This window comes from Alnus glutinosa, chromosome 10 (assembly GCF_958979055.1).
Source record: "Alnus glutinosa chromosome 10, dhAlnGlut1.1, whole genome shotgun sequence".
NCBI classification, from domain to species: Eukaryota; Viridiplantae; Streptophyta; class Magnoliopsida; order Fagales; family Betulaceae; genus Alnus; species Alnus glutinosa.
The window spans coordinates 14,843,936-14,869,584 of NC_084895.1; the positions used below are offsets into that span (position 1 = coordinate 14,843,936).

Here is a 25,649-nt window from a genome sequence, read left to right on the forward strand (position 1 = left end):
TAACTCAATAATTTTTTACTGAGATCATGTCAAATTTAAGAGTCATAAAAATTTGTCAGCCCCAAGCCATCATAGTCCAAAAGGGTAATACTAAAACGCAAACTCATGTCCCTCTTTGAATCTTCCTAAAATTAAATATAATTTTTAAAATCACATTTAAATGTATGATAAACTACTATTAAATTTTGATCTAATGATAATTTTAAAAGTCACGTCCATTTAAAGAAGAATCAGAGAGGACCAGACTTGGGTCGTCCTTGATAGCATTACTCAGTCTAAAAATGAAGTGAAACTATGCACCTCTCAATTTAAAACCAGGAAAGAAAAAGGAGTTGCCAGTTTACAACACTTACCATCAAAACGATCACACCATTCACCAGGAAATGAAACACACAAAGCAATATCAATGGTTCTAACCAATACGTAATGACTTAAATACAAATTAAATCTGCTCAAGTTCACTTGTAATTAAAGAAAGCCATAGCCAAAACAAAACCCAAGACAAAACATTTCACTTGTCTAAGTTGGCTGCTCAGCGCTTTCCACCACCACCTCCAATTTTAGGGCCCTTTGGGGCAGCACCCTTGGACAAGTTTCCCTTGCTCTGAGACTTCTGAGTCTTGGCCGTTGTTTCTGCCTTCTTTGCCTTCTTCTCATCCTTGGTTTTCTTGATCCGTTCCTTAATTTCACTGCAGAAATATGCAACTCTTCAGCAGACAATCATATAAAATAAGGAATTTAATCACCCAGCATGGGATTTACAACTTGGGTGCATGCTTCGATCTAAACCAGAAGTCCAAAACCCTTCGATCTGTTTTCTGAAAATCTTTTACAATCCTAGCAATCTAATGCTATTCACATGTCACCCTTGGGAAAAACAATGCTTGGAACCCCAAAAGCTTTTAAAGTTTATTATACCTGTATTAAACATAAGGTTATTAATCGCAATACCTAAGAAAATTAAGTCCTAACAGCGAAAATGTATGCCAAGATATGACATATATACACTTTACATAAGGAAAAAAAATAAAATAAAATTATAGGTAATAAATTAAGCACAAATGTTTCTTTTTCATTACAACCATTTGAATGTTGAAAAGCAACACTATTTTGTAATAAACAATCATGACATTGTAAAATTTCTAGCAAAGCAATATAACATATAGTTCAACTTGATTAGCTTCACTACTCCTGGCAGACAGATATATGATGGATCTTTCTTTTTTATACTTACACAAGAGGTCTTATTATATATACTTCCACCTCCAAATTGAAGGAGGGGAACGTAGTTTAATGGAAGGGAAGGAAGCATACCGGAGAGCGGCTTCCCGTGCGGCATCTCATACTTCTGGTTTTTCAGCTCTCTTTTTCTGGATAATTAATTTCCAAGGTAGCTCCAACTATGGACCTAGAGTATGGCTTCTTGGTGGCATGACGCCTCTTCTTCACAGTCTCGGCCGCTACGTCCTGTGAGTCATGTGAGAGTAAGAATATAAATCACAAAGATGAATTGTTTCATCACATAACAGAAGGATATTCCACCTTTTTATGTTGCTTTCTGTACATAGCTGTCCAAGTAAGCTTTGAAGGCTTCAAGCGGTTGTGGAAGAACCTCTTGCATTTTGAGTTAGCAAACAAGAAAACCTGAAATAACCAAACAAGGTGATAAACATCAATCACGGTGCACAAAGAGGAAAAGAAAAGGAAGGAGGGAGAGAGAGAGAGAAGAAAAGAAAAAGGAAACTGAGAATCTGATCTGATAAATCTGATACCCTTACCAGGGTATACCTTGGCACAGCTGAAGCGGCAGAGTTCGGTCCTGAAAGATCAGCATAAAGTACTGAGCATATACATTAAAGTTCTTGTAAAATTGAGCTGAAGCCTTACAAAAAGGCATGAATGAATAACACATGTTGGACAAAAAGGGATAGCTTATGCTTATTCTGGTTACCAAAAAACTATAATCCAGGCTACGACTTCATGTCTTAACATTAATTAACCATGTCTCATAATCAATAGAGCAAAGCTTGATGTTATGATTTCTATCATTTCACAGTAACTTTTACATTTCCTCTTTTTTCTTTTTTTCCTTTTTTAATACGAGTACTTAACCTTCACAATTCTATCATTTCACAGTAACTTTAGCCACTGCCCTCTACATATGGCATGTTATGATTCAAGAAATCATTCTATGCAAAGAATAACATAGAAAAATAATAAATGAAAAAAAAAAAAAAGAATTGCCAAAATAATCATAATACTGACATTCCCCATCAGTTTACAAAAGTTTCAGTTAACTTTTGATACTTTCGTATCTTTTTATGTTAACAATTCAACTGATATATTTTGATTGCAAGAAACTACTGCATCCTAAGAAGAGCAAGGTGAGACCTGAGTCAGAAATGTGTTATCATTATAGACTTATTCGGTCTTCTTTGCTGAAAATTCATTACTTAAAGCATAGTGTGAACAAAAAAAATTGAAATACATGCAAAGCATCCATATGCTATGTAAGGAAACCAAGAATTTAGGCTGCATTATTTTTCTTTCTGAAAATCAACAAATATTCAAATGGCAAAAACATAAATCATCTCAGGCTTATTTTGCTGAAGAATCTCGGTCGGTTACCAAGACACAAGTAGTGAAAAACAATCAAAATTTTGCCAGCAACCAAATAAAGCATCAAGGAAAAAGGCGCTATATAATATTGTTTTTTTTTAAAAAAGTAATCAAGATATCATTAAAAGTGTAAAGCACCCTATTTACATAGAAAAATATTTAAGAGAAGCCACCTAACTAGTAGGGGAAAAAGCGCTATATAATATGGAAACAATGTATCCTGTAGCAAAAAAAAACCCAATTACTTGAATTCTTTTTAAAATGAGCTAATCAGGAAATCTTTGTCATTTAAAATTTCAAATGAAATCTACCTCTAAACAATATCGCCACAATTAACTATTTAAGAATTTATAGAATAAAAGACCAAGTCTAAACTAGTTTGTCGAGGCCATGCAGATGAAGCTCTGGAATCCTAACACCCACTGACCCACATAACTTACAACTGTGCTTCTTTTGTTCTTCATTCATTTCTACCCCTTAGCACATCCATTTAATACCAACCTCCATCATCCCACCAGCTCTCTAGGTAATCCTCAACAAAATAATCCCACAGAATGAAACCCTCTCTAGGAAATGAAAACAAATTTTCAATATCGGATACCAAACTCTTGTTTACCCAAGACATCCTCACTCCCTCGTCAAAATCTCTCAAGTTGACTTCAAAAAGAGAGAACACCGATAACCAACAATCAGAATGATAACATTTCTTCAGGGAAGAACCATTTGCAGACTACCTGTAAGCCCCAAGCAAACAAAGGTTATCTAAATTACACACGAATGGGAGTATGTGGAGCAAAAAGCTATGAGGGAATGGTGCAAGCCACAAATCCATGAAAAAAACGCCATCTCTCCATTTGATTAGCAATAAAAAGCCACCAACCATATGCCTATGATAGTCTACTCATTATCACTTACATACCATAACAAGGTTCAGGGTGACCGTAGAACCCTGTGAATTTCCATGGGACTCCTGAGCCTAACACCCGGATGGTAGCACTAATGTGTCTTTGCGAGAAATTCTGAAGTTCAACAGAGTGCAGCTCCTTCCAAAACAAGGCTAAACCACCACTTTTTCCCACTGGGTCTACTGTAATCAACCCATCAAAGCCCAACGAATATCTCAGCTTTTGTAACCTTTCATTCTTCACTTTTGTTTCCATAAGAAACAAAAAGTGGGGATGCTTATTCTTCACCATCCGGCGAAGCTCGCGAACTGTCTGAGGGTTCCCAAGCCCTCGACAGCTCCAGCTTAGCAGAATCATGATGGTCGCCCCACTCCTCTCCATCCCAATAGCCAATGAATCATACCTGTCAAAGGCTGTTGGGTCATGATGAACATGCTGAGGTGGTGAGAGAACCTCCCCAGATGTATCTCTGTAATTCCCCCAAGCTACCCTCTTCCAATGTTTCAAATTGCTACCTGCACTTGATCGAATCGCCGAACCACCCAAAGCTTGTTCTATGTCTTCAGTTTTGGATAGTGCTTTACAAACTTCTGGAAGGCCCACCTGTTTCCCTTCCTTCTGTTCTGTCTAGCACCATCCAACTGACTATGGTAAGGGCCCGTTCGATCTTCTTTCTTTTTAAAATGCCCAGTACTATATGGGCCTTGGCTTATCTGCTGGGCTCTAACCTGCCTTTCAGATTTTGTTGATCCCACATCATTGACAGAGCCACGTGCTTGTTTGACTCCTACTACTTTTGTTATTAAAGTAGCTAGCCAAATTTACAACTCACCCAAATTTATCCAAATTTAAAGTAGAATAAAAAGATGAAAATAATATTTCACCTAAATTTAGGTCTCAGTTAATCAAAATGACCTTTTAAATAGCTGGTGAGAATGGTCTAAGACTTCTAAAATAGTAACGACAGGGAGAGAGTCATCGAACAAAAAAAATCAGTTACTTTTTTCAATCTTTGGACACCATGACTGTGACTAATGCTCCGTTTGTTTCGGTTCCCGGCCGGCCCTGGCCAGAACGGCCGGCTGGCCGGACGGATCTGGCCAGATCCGGCCATCCTGACGGGATCCGGCCACTTTCGCCGGAATCCGGCTATCCCAGATTCCGACAAAACTGTCCGGATTCCGGCCTTTATCTCGAATTCTAGTTATATTAGCCGGAATCAGGTGAAAATAGTCAGAATCTAGTCGGTCAGTAACGGAATCTCGTCATCGATAATTTTTATATTATTTTACATTAATATTTTAATGTTACGAATAAAAATTGATTTTTATAAGTTAATATGATTGAATAAAAATATAAAAAAAATATTTGCGATTTTCCGTACGCGCCAAACACCGGAAAATGCTTTCGACGGAAAATGGCTTCCTGAAAAATGACTTCCCTGAAATCATTTTACGACGGAAACCATTTTACGTCGAAACAAACGGAGCATAAGTGAACCCGTTTGCAAGTAACGTGATAGGACTTCTATGTACTAGAAAATCAACGCAAGCCGTTATCGACACTCCTGAATTCAAATTTGTTGAAAAGCAATATAGATATTGAAGGCGAAGTGCCGAAGAAATAATGCCCTCTGCTATAATCTTGATATATATATATACACACATATTACTTTTCCGGAGTAAGAAAAAATAAACCATTAGAAAAATCAATGGAAGCCTTTACCCATCTTTTTGTCTACTGTTTCTTCTTCTCCCTCTTAAGAACTCCATTACGCAAGACACTATTACTCCAAGTGAATCAATCAGAGACGGTGACACTTTAGTTTCAGCTGGCCGATCATTCCAATTGGGATTCTTCGGCCCACGTAATTCCAAAAGTCGATACGTGGGAATTTGGTACACAACATCTTTGGAGTGTTGGGGTCAAATGCCCCACCTCACCTCTTTAAAAAAAAAAATTTTACACTTGAAATTTTTTTTCTAAAATCTTAGTTACCCCCTTCAAAAACTCATCAAGGAAAATATTTTTCAAGAGGATCAAGCTTTATGAGTCACACCATGTTTTGCCATTTTTGCACTGTTTCTTAACCTAAAACTAGTCACTCACCAGCCAAAGTTGAAGAAGATGAGGTTGAAGACGAGTTTTTTCTTTTGATAAAAAGGCACCGTTTTGTTAAAAACAAAAACGGTTCGTTACTTCATTTAAAAGAAAAGAAAAAGAAAAAGAAAAAAAAAAAAAAAAAAAAAAGAAGAAAAAGAAAGAGAAGTGGGGGACGACACGTATAAAAAGAAGAGGAAACCTGTCTTTTGTTGAACCAATGACTCTATGATATAAATTGAACAAGTCTTAGAGCTGCCTCACTAGACAAAGTGTTAGTTTTATTGGCTGCATTTTGTTGACAAAATCACTACCATATCAGTGTATTATCGTAATAGGGACGCCGTAAATATTCAGAGTTTTTCAAAATATTTTCAGAGTTTAATTAGTGTCATAAGCATTAGAAGGCAATTTCCGGAGTCCAGAAAGATCCTGCGCAGTTTACAACTCAGCAAAGTCAATTCCCCAGTTTCTGTTTGAACGACCCAGAGGAAACGTCCTAACGCACATCAATGTTCAAGAAGGATCTAAACAACTCAGCAGACACAGTTGGTAAAGACAACATGCAACCGTCTGGACGCTAGAGCAACATCTTCCGGATGCGGAGACTAAAGTTTAATGAAGAAACGCATGAAACACATAAAAGAAGTCGGTTGCTGCTCGTCATTCGGATGCCCACCGTCTAGTTCCGGACGCCACCCAAGGAACTTTGAATTGGTATTGTATTAGGTCTTCCAAAGCCTATAAATAGAGGTCTGTAGATTTGTATTATTCACAGAATTACATATTGAATTTCAATGTGCTAAGAGAAGGTGTTTAGGAAGAGATTGTGAGATATGATAGCTCTCTTTGAGTTTTCTTTGTGTGTGATTTGATCGATTGAAGTCTAGCTTAGAGAGGAGCCCTAAGTTAAAGGAGTCCATTCAAGAACCTTTCAGATAGGAAGTCTGATTGGGAGGCGTTCACGTATATGTATATGTTAGAGTTAAATGTATGACTACTGCATCATAGGTATGTGAGTACGAGTGCTTTATAACTAGCAATTTCTTCTGTTAGTGGGTTTCCTGGGTTTGGTTATCCTAGAGTGATTTTTCTCTTGATAAGAGTTTCCATTTCGTCAACAAAATATTTGTCTTTTTTAAATCCGAATTTAAATATTTTGTTGTACAATTGATCTCACATACACGTTAAATTTGGAGTCTATTTATTTTCAATTGGTATCAAAGCGGGTACACTCTTTTTAGATTAAATTCCTAAGTGTGATCCATATTAGAAGAATTTATTTCTTATTAAGATAAGAAATATATTATATTGATATTGTACGGCATTTCCTTTGAATATATGTATATTATACGGTACTTTCCTTTTATAATGGTGATTGTAATTAGATGTTAATCAAATCAATCAAAATTGATTATCATTCTTACCTATCTAAATTCTTCTATAAATAGAAGTATTATGTATTATAAATCAATCAAGCAATAAGAGCATAATGTAGCCTTAGGCTTTATCCTGTGGACGTAAGTCATAGACCGAACCACGTAAAATCTCTTCTCTTTATTTTATTATTTCCGTTGTTATATTTATTTTCCTATGTGTTTATCTTTTCTTTCATGGTATCAAAGCTATAGGCTAACACTAGTGTTTAATCCAATGGTCCTGTGAATTTTTCGTTTCCTTTTATCTCTATGTTTCTTTTATCTCTACGTTTCTTTAGATCCAAAATTGTCCTGTGTAATTTTATTCTTTATTTTTGTTCTATTATTTTCCTTGCTTTTTCATGCTTCTGTCATCTCTATCGTAGACCTTCTTTTTTTTTTTTTTTTCACTATCACTATTTTCTTTATCTATTTCTTTATGCTTCTCTTGTTATTTCATTGCTTTGTCTATGATTTTACTCATTATATCATACGACAAGGCAATATGAAAGAGTCCATTATTTTCTTTGATAATAGTATGTGATTTTTTTTTTTCTTTGTTCTATTTCTTATCCCTTGTTTCGGATTTTGATTCCATAGTCAAGAAACCCTTTTTTTTTTTTTTTTTTTTTTTTTTTTTTTTTTTTTTTTTTAATTTCTGTTGCATGATGATATCGGCACCTTCATAGCAGGTTCAATTCCACCAAGCCCATCTTCCTCTTCAGTCTGCCGCCATACAAGGCCGCATTGTCTCAGCCACCGTCCACCGCAGATCCATCCACCACCGATCGACTCATCCACGGCACAACTCCAAGTTCCGCCCCTCCCAGCTGCCTCCCATGGCTGTTTTCAGGTCTTTCTTTAATCCTGCAAGTCCCTTGTTTTTCTGTTAAACACACACACACACACACACACAAGAAGAAGAAGAACAAGAAGAAGAAGAAGATTTGGGTTATACCCGACCTAGAGGAGGAACAAGGAGACAAAAGAAGAAGAGGAGGAGGAGGAGGAGGAGGAGGAGGAAGAGATGATGATTTGGGTCCTACCCGATTAAAAAATAAATAAAAAATCAAATCAAATCAAAAGAGTAAGAAGAAGAAGAAGAAGAAAAAGAAGAGGAGGAGGAGGAGATGATGATGATTTGGGTCCTACCCAATTCAAAAAAAAAAAAAAAAAAAATCAAAAGAGTCCTAATTGCCCACCTTTCTTTTGGCATTCGAAGTACTCCCTAAAACCCATGCCCATTTTAGCCCACAGTTGGCTCATTTTCTTTGGCCCATAGAAGACCCCATATTTCGAAGAAGAAGAAGAAGATGATGATTTGGGTCCTACCCGATTAGGAAAAAAAAAATCAAAAGAGGCCAAGTTGCCCACATTTCTTTTGGCATTTGAGGTACTCCCTAAAACCCATGCCCATTTCAGCCCACAGTTTGCTCTTTTTCTTTGGCCCATAAATGACCCCATTCTTTTAGCAGTTGAGGTATTCCCTAAAACCCATGTTCATTTCAGCCCACAGTTGACTCATTTTCTTTGGAAGAAGAAGAAGAATATAAGAAATATATTATATTGATATTGTACGGTATTTCCCTTGAATATATATATATAGGTGATTGTAATTAGGGTTGATGGTAATCAAATCAATAAAAAATAATTACCATTCTTACCTATCTCAATTCTCCTATAAATAGAAATATTATGTATTGTAAATCAATCAAGCAATAAGAGCATAATGTAGCCTTATAGCTTTATCCTGTGGACGTAGGTTATAGACCGAACCACGTAAATTCTTTTATCTCCATTTTATTATTTCTGTTGTTATCTTTATTTTCCTATGTGTTTATCTTTTCTTTCAATCCGTGACTCCTTCTATCATGAATTCTTCTTAATTATCTTAAGATAATTCTAATAATGAGCTCTTTGAAGGTTTTCTGAAATTGAGTAAAAATTCTAAGATTTCCAACAAAAAGCTTAAAAAAGTTAAGCAAGAAAAAGAGTCTTGGTTTTGGAGCTGATCACACTACAAAAAAAAAAAAAAAAAAGGCTTTTTGAGCCATTTTTATTAGAGTCGTTTTGGTTAAAATGGCTCTAATTAGAGCCGTTTTGCTTTTTTGAAACGGTTCTAAATAATTTTGAGCCGTTTTGTTCAAAATGGCTCCAATTGGAGCCGTTTTGTTAAAACTGCTCTAATTAGAGCCGCTTTTATAAAACGACTCTAATTTGAGCCGTTTTAACAAAAACAGTTCAAAATGGAGCCGTTTTGATCAAAACGGCTCTAATTGCAACCGTTTAAAAAAAAAAAAAAAAGCGTCTCATATAGATCGTATCACCTTCCATCACATAGATCGTTCCACGATTGATCACATTGATCGTATCACGATCGATCACATAGATCGTTTCACGATCGATTACATTGATCGTACCACGATCGATCACCTAATCATACCACGATCGATCACATTGATCGTACAAAGATCGATCACCTGATCGTACCACGATCAATCATATTGATGGTACCACAATCGATCACCTAGATCATACCACGGTCGATTACCTAGATCGTACCACGATCGATCACACATGATCATACCACTATCGATCACATAAATTGTACCATGATCAATCACATTGATCGTACCACTATCGATCACATAAATTGTATCACGATCGATCACACCATGATGGTACCACAATTGATCACATAGATCGTACCACAATCGATCACATAGATTGTTTCACGATCGATCACATTGATCGTATCATAATCGATCACCTGATCGTACCACGATCGATCACATTGATGGTACCACGATCGATCACATAGATCATACCATGATCGATCATATAAATCGTTCCACGATCGATCACATGGATCGTACCACGATCGATCACATGATCGTACCACGAACGATCACATGATCGTACCACGATCGATCACATTGATCGTTCCATGATCGATCACCTGATCGTACCACGATCGATCACATTGATGGTACCACGATCGATCACATGGATCGTACCATGATCAATCATATAAATCGTTCCACGATCAATCACATGGATCGTACCACGATCGATCACATGATCGTACCACAATCGATCACATTGATCGTTCCATGATCGATCACATGGATCCTACCACGATCGATCACCTGATCGTACGACGATCGATCACCTAGATTATACCACGATCGATCACATACATCGTACCACGATCAATCACATTGATCGTATCACGATCGATCACACTTAGATCCTACCACGATCGATCACACTTAGATCCTACCATGATCGATCACATAGATCGCACCATAATCGTGGTAGGATCTATGTGATCGACCATCGTGGTACGATCTATGTGATCGACCGTGGTACGGTCAATCTGATAGATCGTGGTATGATTTATGTGATCGACCGTGGTACAATCATGTATGATCGATCGTGGTACGATCTAAGTGATCGATCGTGGTACGATCATGTGATGGATCGTGGTACGATCTATGTGATTGATCATAGTACTATCAATTGTGTCAATGTTCTCCCTTAAACTACCAAAAAATGTCAGTGTTCCCCTAATGACAAAAATACCCTTCATAAAATTATTAAAATTAAAAAAAATATAAGATAACAAAAAATTATAGAAAAAAATAAATAAATAAATAAAAACTGGTTTTAATTTTTTTTTTTCATTCGTTTATTTAATTTTTTTTAAACAAAAATTTGTTTTTTCCTTTTTTCTTTAATTTTTTTTTAGTTTGTATATTTATTTTTATTTTATTTTTAGATTATTTTTGTTGGAGCCCTTTTAGGCAAAAACGACTTCAAGTTGGAGTCGTTTTCTCTTAGAACGACTCCAAGTTGTTTTGAGGGGACGCGGGACACTAAATTTTCGTGTCCCGCGCGCCCCTTCATCTTTTTGTTCAAAAATTTTCAAAATTTTTTAATTTCTTTTTCTCTTATAAAATGAACCCACTAGCCACTGCCCCACACAACTTCTTTCTCTCTTCTTTCTTTTTCTTTTTCTTTTTCTTCTTTCTTCTTTCTTCTTCCTCCTCTTCTCGCCCAAACCCAGAGATATGAAAAGAGAGAGTTTGAGAGAGGGTGAGATTGAGAGATAAAGACCGAGAGAGAAGAGAGTCTGAGAGAGGGTGAGACGGAGAAGGAGAGACCGAGAGTGAGGGAGTTCGAGAGAGATAGCTGGGAGCTAGGAGAAACGCCGCCGGTAGGAGGAGAAAGGAGATCCAGCGAACCCGTGACCCAGAGACCTGATTTTCTCCAGATAAGCAGAAAATCCTCCAGTAGCCTACCGCCTACAACAACCGACTCCCTCTCCTTGATTTCCTCTGGATTCTCCTCAGCCACCTAATAGCATCGACTTGATTCTTGCAGAATCTCATCCCTGATTTCCTCTTCGTTATTTCCATGTTTTCCTCCATATTTTACTACATGATTCATGGGATGTGCTCCCCTTAATGAGCCTATATATTGTTCACTATTGTAACTAAAGAATGTAACAAAATCAATAAAGATGTAGTCTTATTTTTCCTCTTTGTTTCTCTGAATTTGTTTGTTGCTGTGTTTTGCTCTGGCCATAGCAGAGTTTTGTTTCTGTGGTGTTTTGTAACTTTTGTTGCTAGACTGCGTGTGGCTGTAGCCATTTAGTCCAGCTCATTGGTGTTGTTCCTAGCTAGGGGGATTCTTGATCGAATGTATATAGTGTATTGAAAAGGGGTTTTGATTTTTTTTTTTTTTTTTTTTTAAATTTCTTTTTATTTAGAGTCGTTTTAGAGAATTCTAAAACGACTCCAAATTTTTTTGTAAATTTTTTATTTAGAGCCGTTTTAGGGACCCTAAAACGGATCTAAAAAAATTAATGTTTTTTTTTTTTTAAAATAAAAAAAAAAATAAAAAATTTTGAGTCGTTTTAGGGTCCTTAAAACAGCTTCAATTATTTAGAATCGTTTTGGTTCAAAACGGCTCAAACCGGTTTGACCCATTTTTACCAAAGCGGCTCAAATCGGTTTGAGCCGTTTTTTCCAAAACGACCCTAAATAATTGGAACCGTTTGAAAAAACGGCTTAAACCGGTTTGAGCTGTTTTTATTAAAATGGCTCAAATTAGAGTCGTTTTAGTCCAAAATGGCTCAAACCAAGATTTTAATACTTGTGTGTTTAGCCATTTTGAAAACGGCTCAAAAAAAAAAAGGCTCAAAACATTTAGAGTTGTTTTAAGGCCTTAAAATGGCTCTAGAAAAAGGCTCAAAACACCTATTTTTTTTTGTAGTGTCAGCCAGCATAGATCAAGACATCAAGTAAAATTGATGTAATTGGGTTGGGTAATAACACCAATTGTAGACTTTTTGTTCTTCACTGTATTTCTATAAATTGGGTTTTGGATTTTTATTTTTATTTTTTATTTTTAGAAAAGGTTAGTCATTTAAATTGGCATGTGTTTAAAATGAATATAACTTTTATATGTATTGTTAAAAAATGTATGTAATTCATGTGAGAATTACATATACTTTAGATACGTATCAGTTTAATAGATTAGGTTCTCTTGTAATCCAATTTGAAAGAAACTTTTGTCCTATGAAAAAGATGGTTTCAAAGGTACCCGTCAGATGTGTAATAATATGATTTCTCACTTGATACCCACTATTCTTTATTTTTAAAAATCAAAACTGTAATGTGTATAGAAAAAGAATAATGTAAATACAATGTACATTCATATCAGAGGAAAGTGACCATGACGACTATTTCACAACGCTGGTTTTGTTTGTCTTTTCTGTTTGTATTTCTATTCACAGTTTGACTTTGTAATGCTCAAATATTACTGGACTTTTGTTAGCATAGTAGCTAGATCAGCCATTTTTTTCTTTGTTTAGAAGTGTGCTTAAATGTAAAGAGAGGCTCAAACGGTATTCATGTAATGTTTGTGTATTGTTTAGGTAGTTGTTTCAAATCAGCATTGTTTTTGGCTTTGTGTTTTGGGAATCATTTTAGGAAGTCTTTCTGATCACTATAATTTGGCCCTTTGGGGTTTTATGTTTGAGTGAAGAAGGAATTTCTGTTCAAAAAAAAAAAAAAAATAGAAGAAGAAGAAAATGACTGTGTGAAGAATCAGTGTCGGCTGGAGCCTTAGGCGGATTAGGCGACAGCCTAAGGCCCCCATTTTAATAAGGTCGTTAACTAAAAAAATATTAATAGATTTATTTCTTAAAAAAAAAAAAAAAAATTAAGGCCTAAATTACCATCAATACACTTTAATGAGGCCCCAAATTATGGTAAAAATAAAATTATGAAATGCATTAATATAATGCAGGGGCCCAATTTAATAAGGCCCCAATTACGAAATATCAATGAAGATTTATTTCAAACCAACAAAAAAAAAAAAAAAAAGAAAAAAAGATGGCCTTAATTACGAACGTTCAAAATATAATGAGATATGGAAAGTCTCTAAATTGAAGGCCTTAATTACCAACGTTCAAAATAGAATGAGATATGGAAAGTCTCTAATATAAAGGCTTTAATTACCAACATTCAAAATTGAAGGTTTTCTAAAGGGAAATGCTACACATCCCAAAAATTTGCTCCAAAATTTGGTTCCCAAATGATATTTCACAATCTCATGTGATCTATTATTTTGGAAAATGTGTTACAATTTCATGAGATTATAACACATCATTTGGGAACAAAAGTTTGGAAGAAAATTTTGGAAAGTCTAGCATTTTTCTTTCTAAAACATGATATCTATTATGATATTGATGGCTTAGATTTATCTTCAAAACTAAAAGTTTTAACAGAAATTTGAAATTTTACAAATAGAAGAAAGTGTTCCCATTGAAACATTAAATTATATAAAAAGACTTGATTCTTTTCCTAATGCAAGTATCACTTATAGAATTTTATTAACAATACTTGTTACAGTTGCTTCTGCATAAAAAAGTTTTTCAAAATTAAAATTAATAAAATCCTATCTAAAATCAACAATGTCACAAGAAAAATTAAATGGATTAGCCATATTATCAATTGAAAAGAAAATGTTACAAAAACTTAAATATAAAAACTTAATAAATGATTTTGCATCCCAAAAAGCGAGAAGAATGGATTTTAAATAAAAATATAATTTTAAATAATTAATATTTAATTTTAAATAAAATGTCTCACTTAAACTTCTCGCCTAAGGCCCCAAAATGTATTAAGTTGGCCCTGAGAAGAATATGATGGTTGGAATAAAGATTAAAGTAAAAATAAAGAAGAATTTTTAAATGAAGTAAATAATTATTCAAAGTTTGATGTGTAATATTTTTAGGAAGTGACCAGTTAAAATAACAAAAGTGAAATTTCTTGCTAAACTTTGGCTAGTTCACTAGTAGGGATGTAAATAAATCAGTCCGTTCGACAACCCACTCGGTTTAGCCCGATTCGAACTCGAGCTCGATACTGTAGAAACTCGATCGTTACTGTAGAAACTCGCTCGATTAGTAAGTGATACATACCCGACTCGCTCGATAAAACTCGATAGGGACTCACGAGCTCAGCTCGTTTAAAGCTCGATCGGATCGCTCGCCCGACTCGTTAGCTCGTTCATATCTTACATATATATTAGTAAAAATAGTAAAAATAGTATAATATATATAGCATTACATATTAATTATAATGCTTTGATAACAATACTTAGTATGTTAAATTAACATATTAAGTTATTAATAGTTAGTATATAACAATATTAAATAGTTAACATATATATATATATATATATATATATATATATATATATATATATATATATATATATATATATATATATATATATATATATATAAACACATATATCACATCACTCATGGTTGTATTATAGTTACTTAGTTATATAGAATATATTAGACTTACTATTTGTTCACATTATACATATATCATAGTTTATACTCTCTAGTTATATATAATAACATATTGTTAATTTGTTATAAACTATAGTTATGTACTATATTTTATAATATGTCTTATATAGTTACATATTATATATTTAGGTTATTAATAAATGCATAGAGGTTGTTCATAAACTTGAGCTTGAATTCTGCTTTGATCACCCATTGAAAAATTTAATAGTCTACATTGAGCTCTAGTTGAGCTAAGCTTATCGAGTAACTCGGCTCGGCTCAAATGTCATTTTCAATGAACTCGAGCTCGAGCTTGCCCGAGTTTTAAACGAGCCGAGCTTGAACATGCAATTTATAGCTCGGCTCGAATTTGAGTTCAACTATTTAGGCTTGACTCATAAACGAGCAAGTCTTAAAATCTTCAAACTCGACTCGGCTCAGCTCGGCTTGATTACATCCCTATTCACTAGAATCACTAGAAATACTTAAATGAGGTAGCCAAAATGCGCTTTAGTCAAATTTTGGCTAGCCTCTCATTATGCCTTAAATTTAGGAAAAATTTCTAAAAGACCTTATGCATCATATTTTTTTTGGTGTTTTCATTTTTGTTTGAGGGGGACATTGTCCACGTTGTTAATTGAGTGATAGTTTGAGGGGTGTATATGGAAGTTACCCATTATTTTAATACAAAAAGACTTTCTTTGTCATCTGGCATTTATTTCAAAGAATATCTAAATGGTATAGAAAAAGAATACCCAAAGCTATTTTGCAGTTTAATTGATTAGAAAAATAAAAAGCAGTTTAATTCTTTATTTTTTTTTTCTTTTAAAAAAATGGGGAAAAAAAACATTTTTCCCTCCTAAGTTTCACCACTTTTATTTTTTTTTTTTTATTTTTTTTATTTTTTTTGCATCCAATGTTTTAAAATTTGCAATGTACCCAACTAACTTTTGAAAAATTTCAATATTACCCATCCATTACTTAAATCCGTTTCTTCTTATAGAAACAGACACGTCCGACGTACGTGGATTTTTAGGAAAAAATCTCTCCAAATTACTCTTGTTATTATTATTATTATTATTTTCTAAGGTTGAGGGTGACTGTAACCACCCCATAAGTTATTTGGAGTGGCCGAGCCACACCCATGTCACATGGTCGGAATGGGGATAGCTCGCCACCCCATGACCGATGGGGGTGGTTTAAGCCATCCCCATTTGGCCACTCAGGGGTGGCCAAAACCACCCTAAAGATTATGGGATGGCTCAGCCACTCCTATTTGGCCTAGGGGGTGGTTGAGTCACTCCCATTTGGCAAGCCTTGGGATGGCAAACCATCCCATGGCACATGGGATGGCTTCTGCTACCCTCAACCATTTGTGTTTTTTTTTTTTTTTTTCATTTTATTATTATTATTTTTCAAAATAATTTTTTTTTTGGATGTTTTTGGAGAGATTTGTCTTTAAAAACTGCACGATGGTTGATTTTCGTCAAACAAAAAAAAAAAGACGGACTTAAAACTACCAAATGGACAATATTCAAAATTTTCAAATTTTAGTTGAGATATAATGTAAATTTTTAAACATTATAGGCAAAAAAAAAAAAAAAAAAGAGTGAAACTTAAGAGGAGAAAATGTATTTATTTCCTTAAAAAAAATAGAAGAAAAACTGCTGCTATAGTGCTATTACATTGTATTTGCCTCTTGGCAACTTGTACGCTGCCATTGGCGAAACAATACTCCTCGCTGCCTCATTTTCAGACACTTTTATGTTCACGGTTTGAAGGAGAAATTCCAATCGAAGATCGGTTTGAGTTCAAGTGGGGATGCTTGAATTACGAACTGGGCTGTTTAAGTTCACAGTTTCTTTGTATTTCTTGTGGTGTCGAGCATGGGCGGAGCCAGCTTTTAGGTTTTGGAGAGGCCAAATTGAAAAAAAAAAAAAAAATTTGTTAGGCCAAAACTACAAATTTTTTTTAAAAAAAAAGGAGTAAAAATTAATTTTTTTTTTTGGTGGGGGGGGGGGGGGGGAGAGAGACCTTTGGCTTGGGGGCCTATGAAATTTGCTTAGTTTGAGCTGAATATGTGATTTTAATTTGAACTATGTGTAGATCTTGATCTGCTCCCTTTCGTAAGAGCCGTATAAAATTTCGGTAATTAGAGCTGTATATGGAAAGTTTGGACTATGTCTAGAGTTTTGGATCTGCTTAATGTGTGGAACTTGTATGGAATTATCATAATTTGAGCTGAATTCGAATATTTTGAACTCTTGTGTGCAGTTTTGATGTACTCTACTGTTGAAAAATGTTTGATATTTGTGTAATTTGGGCTGAATATGGAAAGGTTCAACTTCATCTAAAGTTTGGATCTGCTTCATTTGTGAAACTTGTATGAAATTTGCATAACTTGAGCTGAATTTGAATGCTTTTAAATTCTCTGTGCAGTTTGGCATTTGGGTATTGGAAAGGCAGTTTGGATCTGCTTCATTTTTGACAAGTCGGCATTGTTGTTAAAACTAGTTAATTCATGATTTTGTTTACCTCAGAGTTCTATGCTCTGTTGTTTATTGGTCAAAATTCAACTATTCTTTTAAGGGCAGTGATACATGCAGTATAAGTGCACTACAAGTGCCCAACTTTAAAGCACATTAAGGTGGGGTTCACACATGTGAGTCTCCTAATATGTCTTGGATTTATGCACCTTTAGCGCACTTATTGTAATTCTAACATTTCTTCTCTTTTAAATATTGGGCCCCATAGTGACTTTTTTTTTTTTTTAATGAATGAAAAACTTTTATAGCCCAAACAACCAAAATTTCACCAGTAAAACTGGTTCAAACTTCAAACATTACAAAGGGCAAAAGAAACTAAAACTCAAGAGCCCTACAAACAAACCAAACAGAGACAAACCTCTCTAAACACCTTACAACGCAATGAACCTAAACACATGAACAAACAACAACTATCAAACTAATTGAAGATCTTGTGAAGAGTCCACAAAGCCTTAAGCTGCACATTCATAGAAGACTTTTTATAAGAGTCTTTAGCCATAATATAAGCCCGAACCTCCCATTTAATTTTAGCTATAATCATCTCTTCGGAACTCAAGACATTCTCATGTAGAATATCATTTTTATGCTTCCACAAGTTATAAACCGTAGCACCCAGGCTCAAGATACACAACCTGCTTCTAAGACAGTCATGCCTCATCTCAACCACACTCCAATCAGCAACTTCCTCCCAATATTTCTTCGGCTCAGAAATCAAACAAAGGTCAAGAATTTCCTTCCATATTCTGTAGCTAAAGCTACACTTAAAGAAGAGATATCCCTTAACTCCATACAACTTCGACAAAAAGAACAAAGACAATCTCCCTCGTATCCCAACCACACATAAGGCTTTTAGTAATCATATCATCCCATGGTGACTTTATTGGTTTCAAGTCACATCACATAGGCCTGGTTTTGCAAGGGGATAGGTCATAGGAGTACCAATTTGACTTGTACAAAAGCAAAATAGATTGAAAATAAAAAAGAAAAAAGAAAAGAAAGGAAAGGGACAAAGGGTAGAGTCCGAAGAAATAATGCGCTGGGTCTGCATAAACTACATACTACTACTAGGGAAAGGATAACTGATTAATGGAAGCCTTTATCCATCTGTTTCTCTACTCTTTCTTATTCTCCCTCTTCAGAACCTCTATAACACTAGATACTACTATTACTCCTAGTCAATCTCTCAGAGATGGTGGCACTTTACTTTCAGCTGGCGGATCATTTCAATTGGGATTCTTTAGCCCAGGTAATTCCAAAAGTCGATATGTGGGAATATGGTACACAAAATCTTCGGAGACAGTTGTTTGGGTCGCCAACAGAGATGCTCCGCTTTACGATCACTCAGGAGTTCTAAAGGTCACCGATGATGGAGTTCTTGTGCTTCTTAATAGCACGAATGGTACTGTTTGGTCATCATCTAATACATCAAAAACCGAAGAAAATCCAGTTGCACAGCTCTTGGACAGCGGGAATCTTGTTGTCAAAGACGTGAAATTTGATGAACCGGAGAACTTTATGTGGCAGAGTTTTGATTACCCTTGTGATACATTCCTACCGGAAATGAAGCTTGGATGGAACTTAGTAACTGGTCTAGAAAGGTTTTTATCATCTTGGAAGAGCGCGGATGATCCTGCTCAAGGTGCGTTTTCATTACGGTTAGATCTTCATGGGTATCCACAGTTTGTTGCTATGGAGGGATCTCAAATAAAGACTAGAGCAGGGTCATGGAATGGCATTCATCTTACAGGTCGTGGGTTAAAATCAGTCGATCTACAATTGGAGTATGAATTCGTGTGGAATGAGAAGGAGGTCTATTACGGGTACAAAATCCTAAGGAGTTCCGTTGTCTATAGATATGTGTTAAACCCATTAGGCATTGCACAACGATTCAGATGGATGGATCGGACACAGAAATGGGAGCTTTTCTCTACATTCCAGGCAGATCAGTGCGATAATTATGCCTTATGCGGCGCATATGCTACCTGCAATATCAATCACTCTCCTGTATGTGCATGTTTGGAAGGCTTCTTACCCAAGTCTCCAAAAGATTGGGATTCAACAGATTGGTCTGATGGGTGTGTTCGAAGGACTCCTTTGGAATGCAATAACGAAGATCGCTTCCTGAAGCGCACAGGGCTGAAATTGCCTGACACATCTTCTTCTTGGTTTAACAAGACCCTGACCCCCAAGGAATGCGAAGAATTGTGTTTGAAGAACTGCTCCTGCACAGCATATTCAAGTTTAGATGTCAAGGGGGGAGGAAGCGGTTGCTTGCTTTGGTTTGGTAGCCTTGTTGACATTAGAGAATTCACCGAGGGAGGGCAAGATCTCTATATAAGGATGGCTGCTTCAGAATTGGGTACGATTTCAATTTTATTTTTCTCTTTGAGTTTTGCTGAATTTTTTGGTCTTTTATTTTAAATAAAACATGCAAAATTATATCCGATGGTGAAAGTACGTTTATTATATGTTTGTTCATTACTTAAGATGTGAAGGAGATGTTATGATACTAATTAAATGATTAAATTCATAATTTCTAATAAGTTTAAGTTTTTAAATAATGCTCCGTTTGTTTCGGCATAAAATGATTTTTGAAAAATGATTTTGATATTTTACGGTATTTGGTAGGGACGAAAATAATAGTCAACGAAAATCATTTTTAGTTTGATAGTAAAAACTTCTTTAATTTTTGGAAAACGATTTATGGTTTTGAAAACCGTAAATCGTTTTTCGAAATTAAACTCGTCGTCCTTGCATGCATGTTTGATATTCGATTGTTGGAATTCAGCAATTATCGGTTGTCGGAATCTAGCCGTCGCCTGAATTCGGCGACATCCGGCCACCGTCTCCGGATGCAGGCGGACCAAATTCAGGCCAAAACTGGCCAGATTCTGGCCATGGTCAGAAGCTGGCCGAATCTGGCCAAATTGGCTGGAATCCGACTGGATCTGGCCAAAATGGCCAATATCCGACCGTATCTGGACTGATCCGGCCGGATATGGCCAAATGGCCAGGATCCGGCCAAAATGACAGGGATCCAGCTGGATATGACAAGATTCAGCCATTGATCTGGCCGGATCCGGAAGAGTCTGGCCAAACTTGCTTGTCGGAATCTGGCAACGGCGACCGTACGTTGCCAGATTCCGGCAGCATTTGCCAAACTCTGTTTTTTGCATTTCATAATTTTTTTTATGCGAGCCAAACATTGGAAAATATTTCGAGAAAATCATTTTTTCTGAAAATGATTTCGCCGAAAATATTTTACGACGGAAATCATTTTACGTTGAAACAAATGGAGTATAAGTAACAATTTAATGTGGTATCAAGGTATAATTCATGAGTTCTAATTTTTCTAGAGTTGATCACATTTCAATAAATATTTTACGTGTTAGGCCTTATTTACCTCACATTTTCACTTGAATAATTCACATGTTAAGACTAATGATTAAATTTATTATTTTTTTATTAACTTAACTTTTTAGAATAAGTGATGATTTAACTGGAGATAAATAACATCTTTCGAAGCTTGCTTGATAAGTTGTTCATACAATGACAAGCTAGACAAATTGTCATGCGAGGGAAACTATGAAGTGTTGACTTTGTTTGTGTTGAGCTCAATTGCTTTATCCAACTTATTTGCACCCATTTTTCGGTCTAGACGTTGGGTAAGGCAAGTTATTCCCAAAGTCACCTAACTTTGTTTTGATCTTTTTCAGATCATCTTGAGAAAAAGAGGCACTCGAGCAAGAAGAAACTAATAGCATTTATAGTCGGGTCAGCATTTCTAGTTGTGGGAATGACAATAGTTGCACTGGTCTCATTCATATGGAAGAAGAAACTCAGAAACCAAGGTAAATTTCTAAGAAATTGACTATGATAATAATTGATTCATAATGGTAGATTTATAGCTAAGAAATTTAATTAAATAGGTCTTTCATAAAGAACAAATTGAAGGGTAAGTAATTTGATTTTGATAAAAGAACCATCCAAGATTTTTTCATGCCCATGCATCTCTCATTATTTCAGAAATGACGAAAAGAAATCAAAGGAAGGATTGTGACAATGGAGGTGGGAACAATGATATGGAGTTACCGATATTTGATCTGGCGGCCATAGCTAATGCCACAAATAATTTTTCAAACAACAACAAGCTAGGAGAAGGTGGCTTTGGCCCTGTGTACAAGGTAAATAATAACATAACTAGACGAGCAATATTTTTTCATTTTTCAAATTAAACCGACTCTTTCATTTTTAGGGTATATTGTCAGACGGAAGATATATAGCTGTGAAGAGGCTTTCAAAGAATTCTGGACAAGGACTGAATGAGTTCAAAAATGAAGTTATCTTGATTGCAAAACTTCAACACCGTAATCTTGTTAAGATTCTCGGTTATTGCATTCAAGAAAATGAAAACATGTTAATCTATGAATACATGCCCAACAAAAGCTTGGACTCCTTTATTTTTGGTTTGAACCTTGACCTTTGATTTTATCCAAAACATTCATGTTTAGTTTTATCCCCTTTCATTACTGAAATTATTTGTTGAGAATTCACCTAGGTATATACTAACATGAATGTGAATTTGGACAGATCAAACAAAGAGTAAATTACTAGATTGGTATAAGCGCATCAACATTATTCATGGTGTTGCTAGAGGGCTTCTCTATCTTCATGAAGACTCTAGACTGAGAATTATCCATAGAGATCTCAAAGCTAGCAATATCCTTCTAGATAACAATATGAATCCAAAAATTTCGGACTTTGGCCTGGCTAGATCATTTGGGGGAGATCAAATTGATTCCAAGACCAATAGGATTATTGGAACACAGTAAGTATGACTAAAATTCTTTTATAGGTTATGTTTAGCAGTTTTTAACTTCTTTTTCTTTGCAATGATGTTTGACAGTGGTTATATGTCTCCTGAGTATGCGGTGCATGGACGGTACTCGATAAAATCTGATGTATTTAGCTTCGGAGTTTTAGTATTAGAGACAATGAGTGGGAAGAAAAATAGGGAGTTTTGTCACCCAAGCCACGACCTTAATCTTCTTGGACATGTAAGCATAAAGAGTAACAATTTGAAGGCATGCAGTTCGACCCACAAAATTAAATTTGGTTTTCATTTCTTTCAGGCATGGAAACTGTGGATTGAAGACAGGCCAATGGAGTTGATTGATGAATTGGAAAGTGACTTGTGCACTCTATGTAATGTACTACGACACATTCATGTGGGTCTGTTATGTGTGCAACAAAAACCAGAAGATAGACCAAACATGTCATCTGTGATTCAAATGTTGACCAATGAGAGTTTATTGCCTAGACCAAGACAGCCGGGTTTCTTTACCAATCCACTTGAAGCAGTTCCTTCATCTAGCAAGCATGCAACTTGTTCAGTAAACAGAATCACCATTACATTGTTGGAAGCACGGTAAATATCATCAAATTGAAAGCAAAAACAGTGAGTTCTTGTTTTTAATGAATTTCTATAATTAATAATAGTTTCAGTTTATTTAGATGAACAAAAAAGGTCTAGAAGCTGCCACTCTTTAGGACAAAAGGGTCAAAAATATAAATAGATTTGGCTTAGTGCAAGGCTGCCCCTACTGTGTTCATGTTGTTTATTCATCTAGTAGATTAGTCTTTACACAAAAGACTATATCATGCGTTTCAGATTGTGTGTTCTTCTTTGAATAATTTTAGAATCAATTCCTTTTACCATGTATATATATACTATAAATTTAAATCTAATTTGTCACCAGAAATGCAGTTAAAAGGTTGCAATTGAAAGTTTTGATTTAGCAGATGCCAAAAACAGAAATCTATTGGCCTTCTTTTACTGACTAATGCCGTGTCTTCTACATATCTATGTAACTTTGTAACTCTTCTATATTATGCATATAATGTATAATGAGCCCGTCAGTAGTTGGGTTTAGGGCCAACTGTAATGATCAGAGAGTTAAAATGTTCTATCTATTCACTATAAACAAATAACTGTGAAGAGCCTTTTTGGCAAATTGCACAATGGTGGAGAGTGTGATGGCAGATGTTTTTGGACATCTACATCTCACTTCCTTGATTCTGTGATAAAACAGAGTTTTAAAATATCACAAGTAGGTTTTCTAGCTAAACTTTGGCGGGTTCACTAGAAATTTTCTAACACATGAATTGATCGCAACACATTACTGATATATCATTCAGTTCCAATGCTCACCGCTGCCATATGGTGTACTAAGTTATAAACAAAAGTAGGGAGTGAGGACTAAAATTTATGAGCAGAATAATATTATTTTTGTGCCTGAATTTGGTTCCATCCATATAATTGGATAGTCTCAATATATCCGAGGACTGCATGTATATCTCTAAGGATATTGAAGGAATACATGTTTTTAAGAATATTGAATTGTTAACCCATCCATGGATGAATTCTGCCATTCAATGTGTAACCAAGTGGTCCTGACTGATATGCTCTTCTCCCATCCTCCTTATTGGACTCTTCTTACCTGATGTCATGTGCAAAGCAGAGAGAGCCACATATATAAGTTATTTTGCTGAATGATCTATCCATGGATGAATACTGCCATTCAATGTGTAACCAGGTGGTCCTCACTGATATGCTCTTCTCCCATCCTCCTTATTGGACTCTTCTTACCTGATGTCATGTGCAAAGCAGAGAGAGCCACATATATAAGTTATTTTGCTGAATGATCTATCCATGGATGAATACTGCCATTCAATGTGTAACCAGGTGGTCCTCACTGATATGCTCTTCTCCCATCCTCCTTATTGGACTCCTCTTACTTGATGTCATGTGCAAAGCAGAAAGAGCCACATGTATAAGTAATTTTGCTGAATGATCGATCCCCACTTATTGAATGCAACTATGGAAATCTGACTATTCTAAAGATGAAAGATATCCTAAAGGTGGAAAACTTAAATTATAAGACAAAAGAAATTAGGTGTAGAATATTTGCTTTTGTACTTTCAGGCCAAATAAATATGTGCTCAAACTACGCTGCACCAATTTATTTTTTAGTTTTTTTAAAGAATCACCAAATTTATTTTTGTGATTTCAATCTTGGGCCCCATGATTGACTTTTGATTGGCTTTCCAGTCACATTACATAGGCCCGTTTGAAAATAAGGGAAAGAGAAAAGTATGAATAACCCCTCAAACTACTACATAATTGTTAATGTCCTTTGCTAAATTATTAATGGTGTCAATGTTCTCTTTAAACTACAAAAAAAAAAAAAAAAAAAAAAAAAAAAAAAAAAAATAAAAAAAAAAAAAAAAGAAATAGTCCTTTAAGACCAACAAAAAGACAAAAAATGGCCCTAAACTTTTATCAATAAGATAAAAATGTCCTTATAAATTTGAAAAAGAAAAAAATTAAACTAAAAAATTAAAAATTAAAAAAATGAAAAATAATAAGAAAATAAATGAAATTTAAAAAGAAAAAAAAAACTGAAAATTATAAAATATATATATAAGCCGAGTTTTTCCTTAAAATGGCATAGAATAGTGACACGTGGCATGAACCCATACTTTTTAGTAACTAAACCGGTCCTTTAAATACTGAACCGGTCTTCTAAATAAAATTGAACCGGTCTATTTAATCTCTCCATTTCTCTCTTTCTCTATTAATGATACAAGTAGCCTTTCTCTCTCAATTAATGATATAAGTATGACTCTTTGGTATTTTTATATTTTTGGTTGAAATCTAAATATAACCGGTCTATTTAATCTCTCTCTCTCTCTCTCTCTCTCTCTCTCTCTCTATTAATGATACAAATAGCCTCTCTCTCTCTCTCTCTCTCAGTTAATGATATAAGCATGACTCTTTGGTATTTTTATATTTTTGGTTGAAATCTAAGTATGTTTCCATTTTGTTTGTGAAATTTGTTATTGAACAATTCTTCATTTGAATGTTTATGAGATTTTTTTTTTTTTTGTTCATTTACTTTTTCGAATGTTCAGAATTATATAGGATTGAAATATAATAAGTATCACACCAACATTAAAAAAAATTCCTACTAATTTTCTATTTTCTATTTTGATAATAAAAATTCTCTCTATTAATGATACAAGTAGCCTTTCTCTATCAATTAATGATATAAGTATGACTATTTGATATTTTTATATTTTTGGTTGAAATCTAAATATAACCGGTCTATTTAATCTCTCTCTC

The 25,649-nt window shown here is 34.9% G+C and overlaps 1 protein-coding gene and 1 pseudogene across 3 annotated transcripts; one reads left to right on the forward strand and one right to left on the reverse strand.

The window, feature by feature from the left end:
- Window positions 1–282: 282 nt before the first annotated feature.
- Window positions 283–4,150, reverse strand: LOC133879786 (uncharacterized; annotated as a pseudogene). Its single transcript, XR_009902146.1, has 5 exons — window positions 3,539–4,150; window positions 1,779–1,819; window positions 1,543–1,644; window positions 1,315–1,467; window positions 283–689 (listed from the first exon to the last, which is right to left on the reverse strand). The product of XR_009902146.1 is annotated as an uncharacterized LOC133879786 (transcript).
- Window positions 4,151–18,493: 14,343 nt separating this feature from the next.
- On the forward strand, window positions 18,494–23,984 carry LOC133879423 (G-type lectin S-receptor-like serine/threonine-protein kinase At4g27290). Of its 2 annotated transcripts, XM_062317997.1 has the most exons (7): window positions 18,497–19,823; window positions 21,181–21,315; window positions 21,491–21,648; window positions 21,720–21,930; window positions 22,055–22,292; window positions 22,371–22,521; window positions 22,597–23,984. In XM_062317997.1, exons 1-7 carry the CDS (start codon window positions 18,551–18,553, stop codon window positions 22,894–22,896), a joined length of 2,466 nt encoding a protein of 821 aa, XP_062173981.1. In that variant the 5' UTR covers window positions 18,497–18,550; the 3' UTR covers window positions 22,897–23,984. The 2 variants fall into 2 exon arrangements, with proteins under 2 accessions (XP_062173982.1, XP_062173981.1); XM_062317998.1 differs by lacking the exon at window positions 22,371–22,521 and having other exon boundaries at window positions 18,494–19,823; window positions 22,597–22,775.
- The last annotated feature ends 1,665 nt before the right edge of the window (window positions 23,985–25,649 follow it).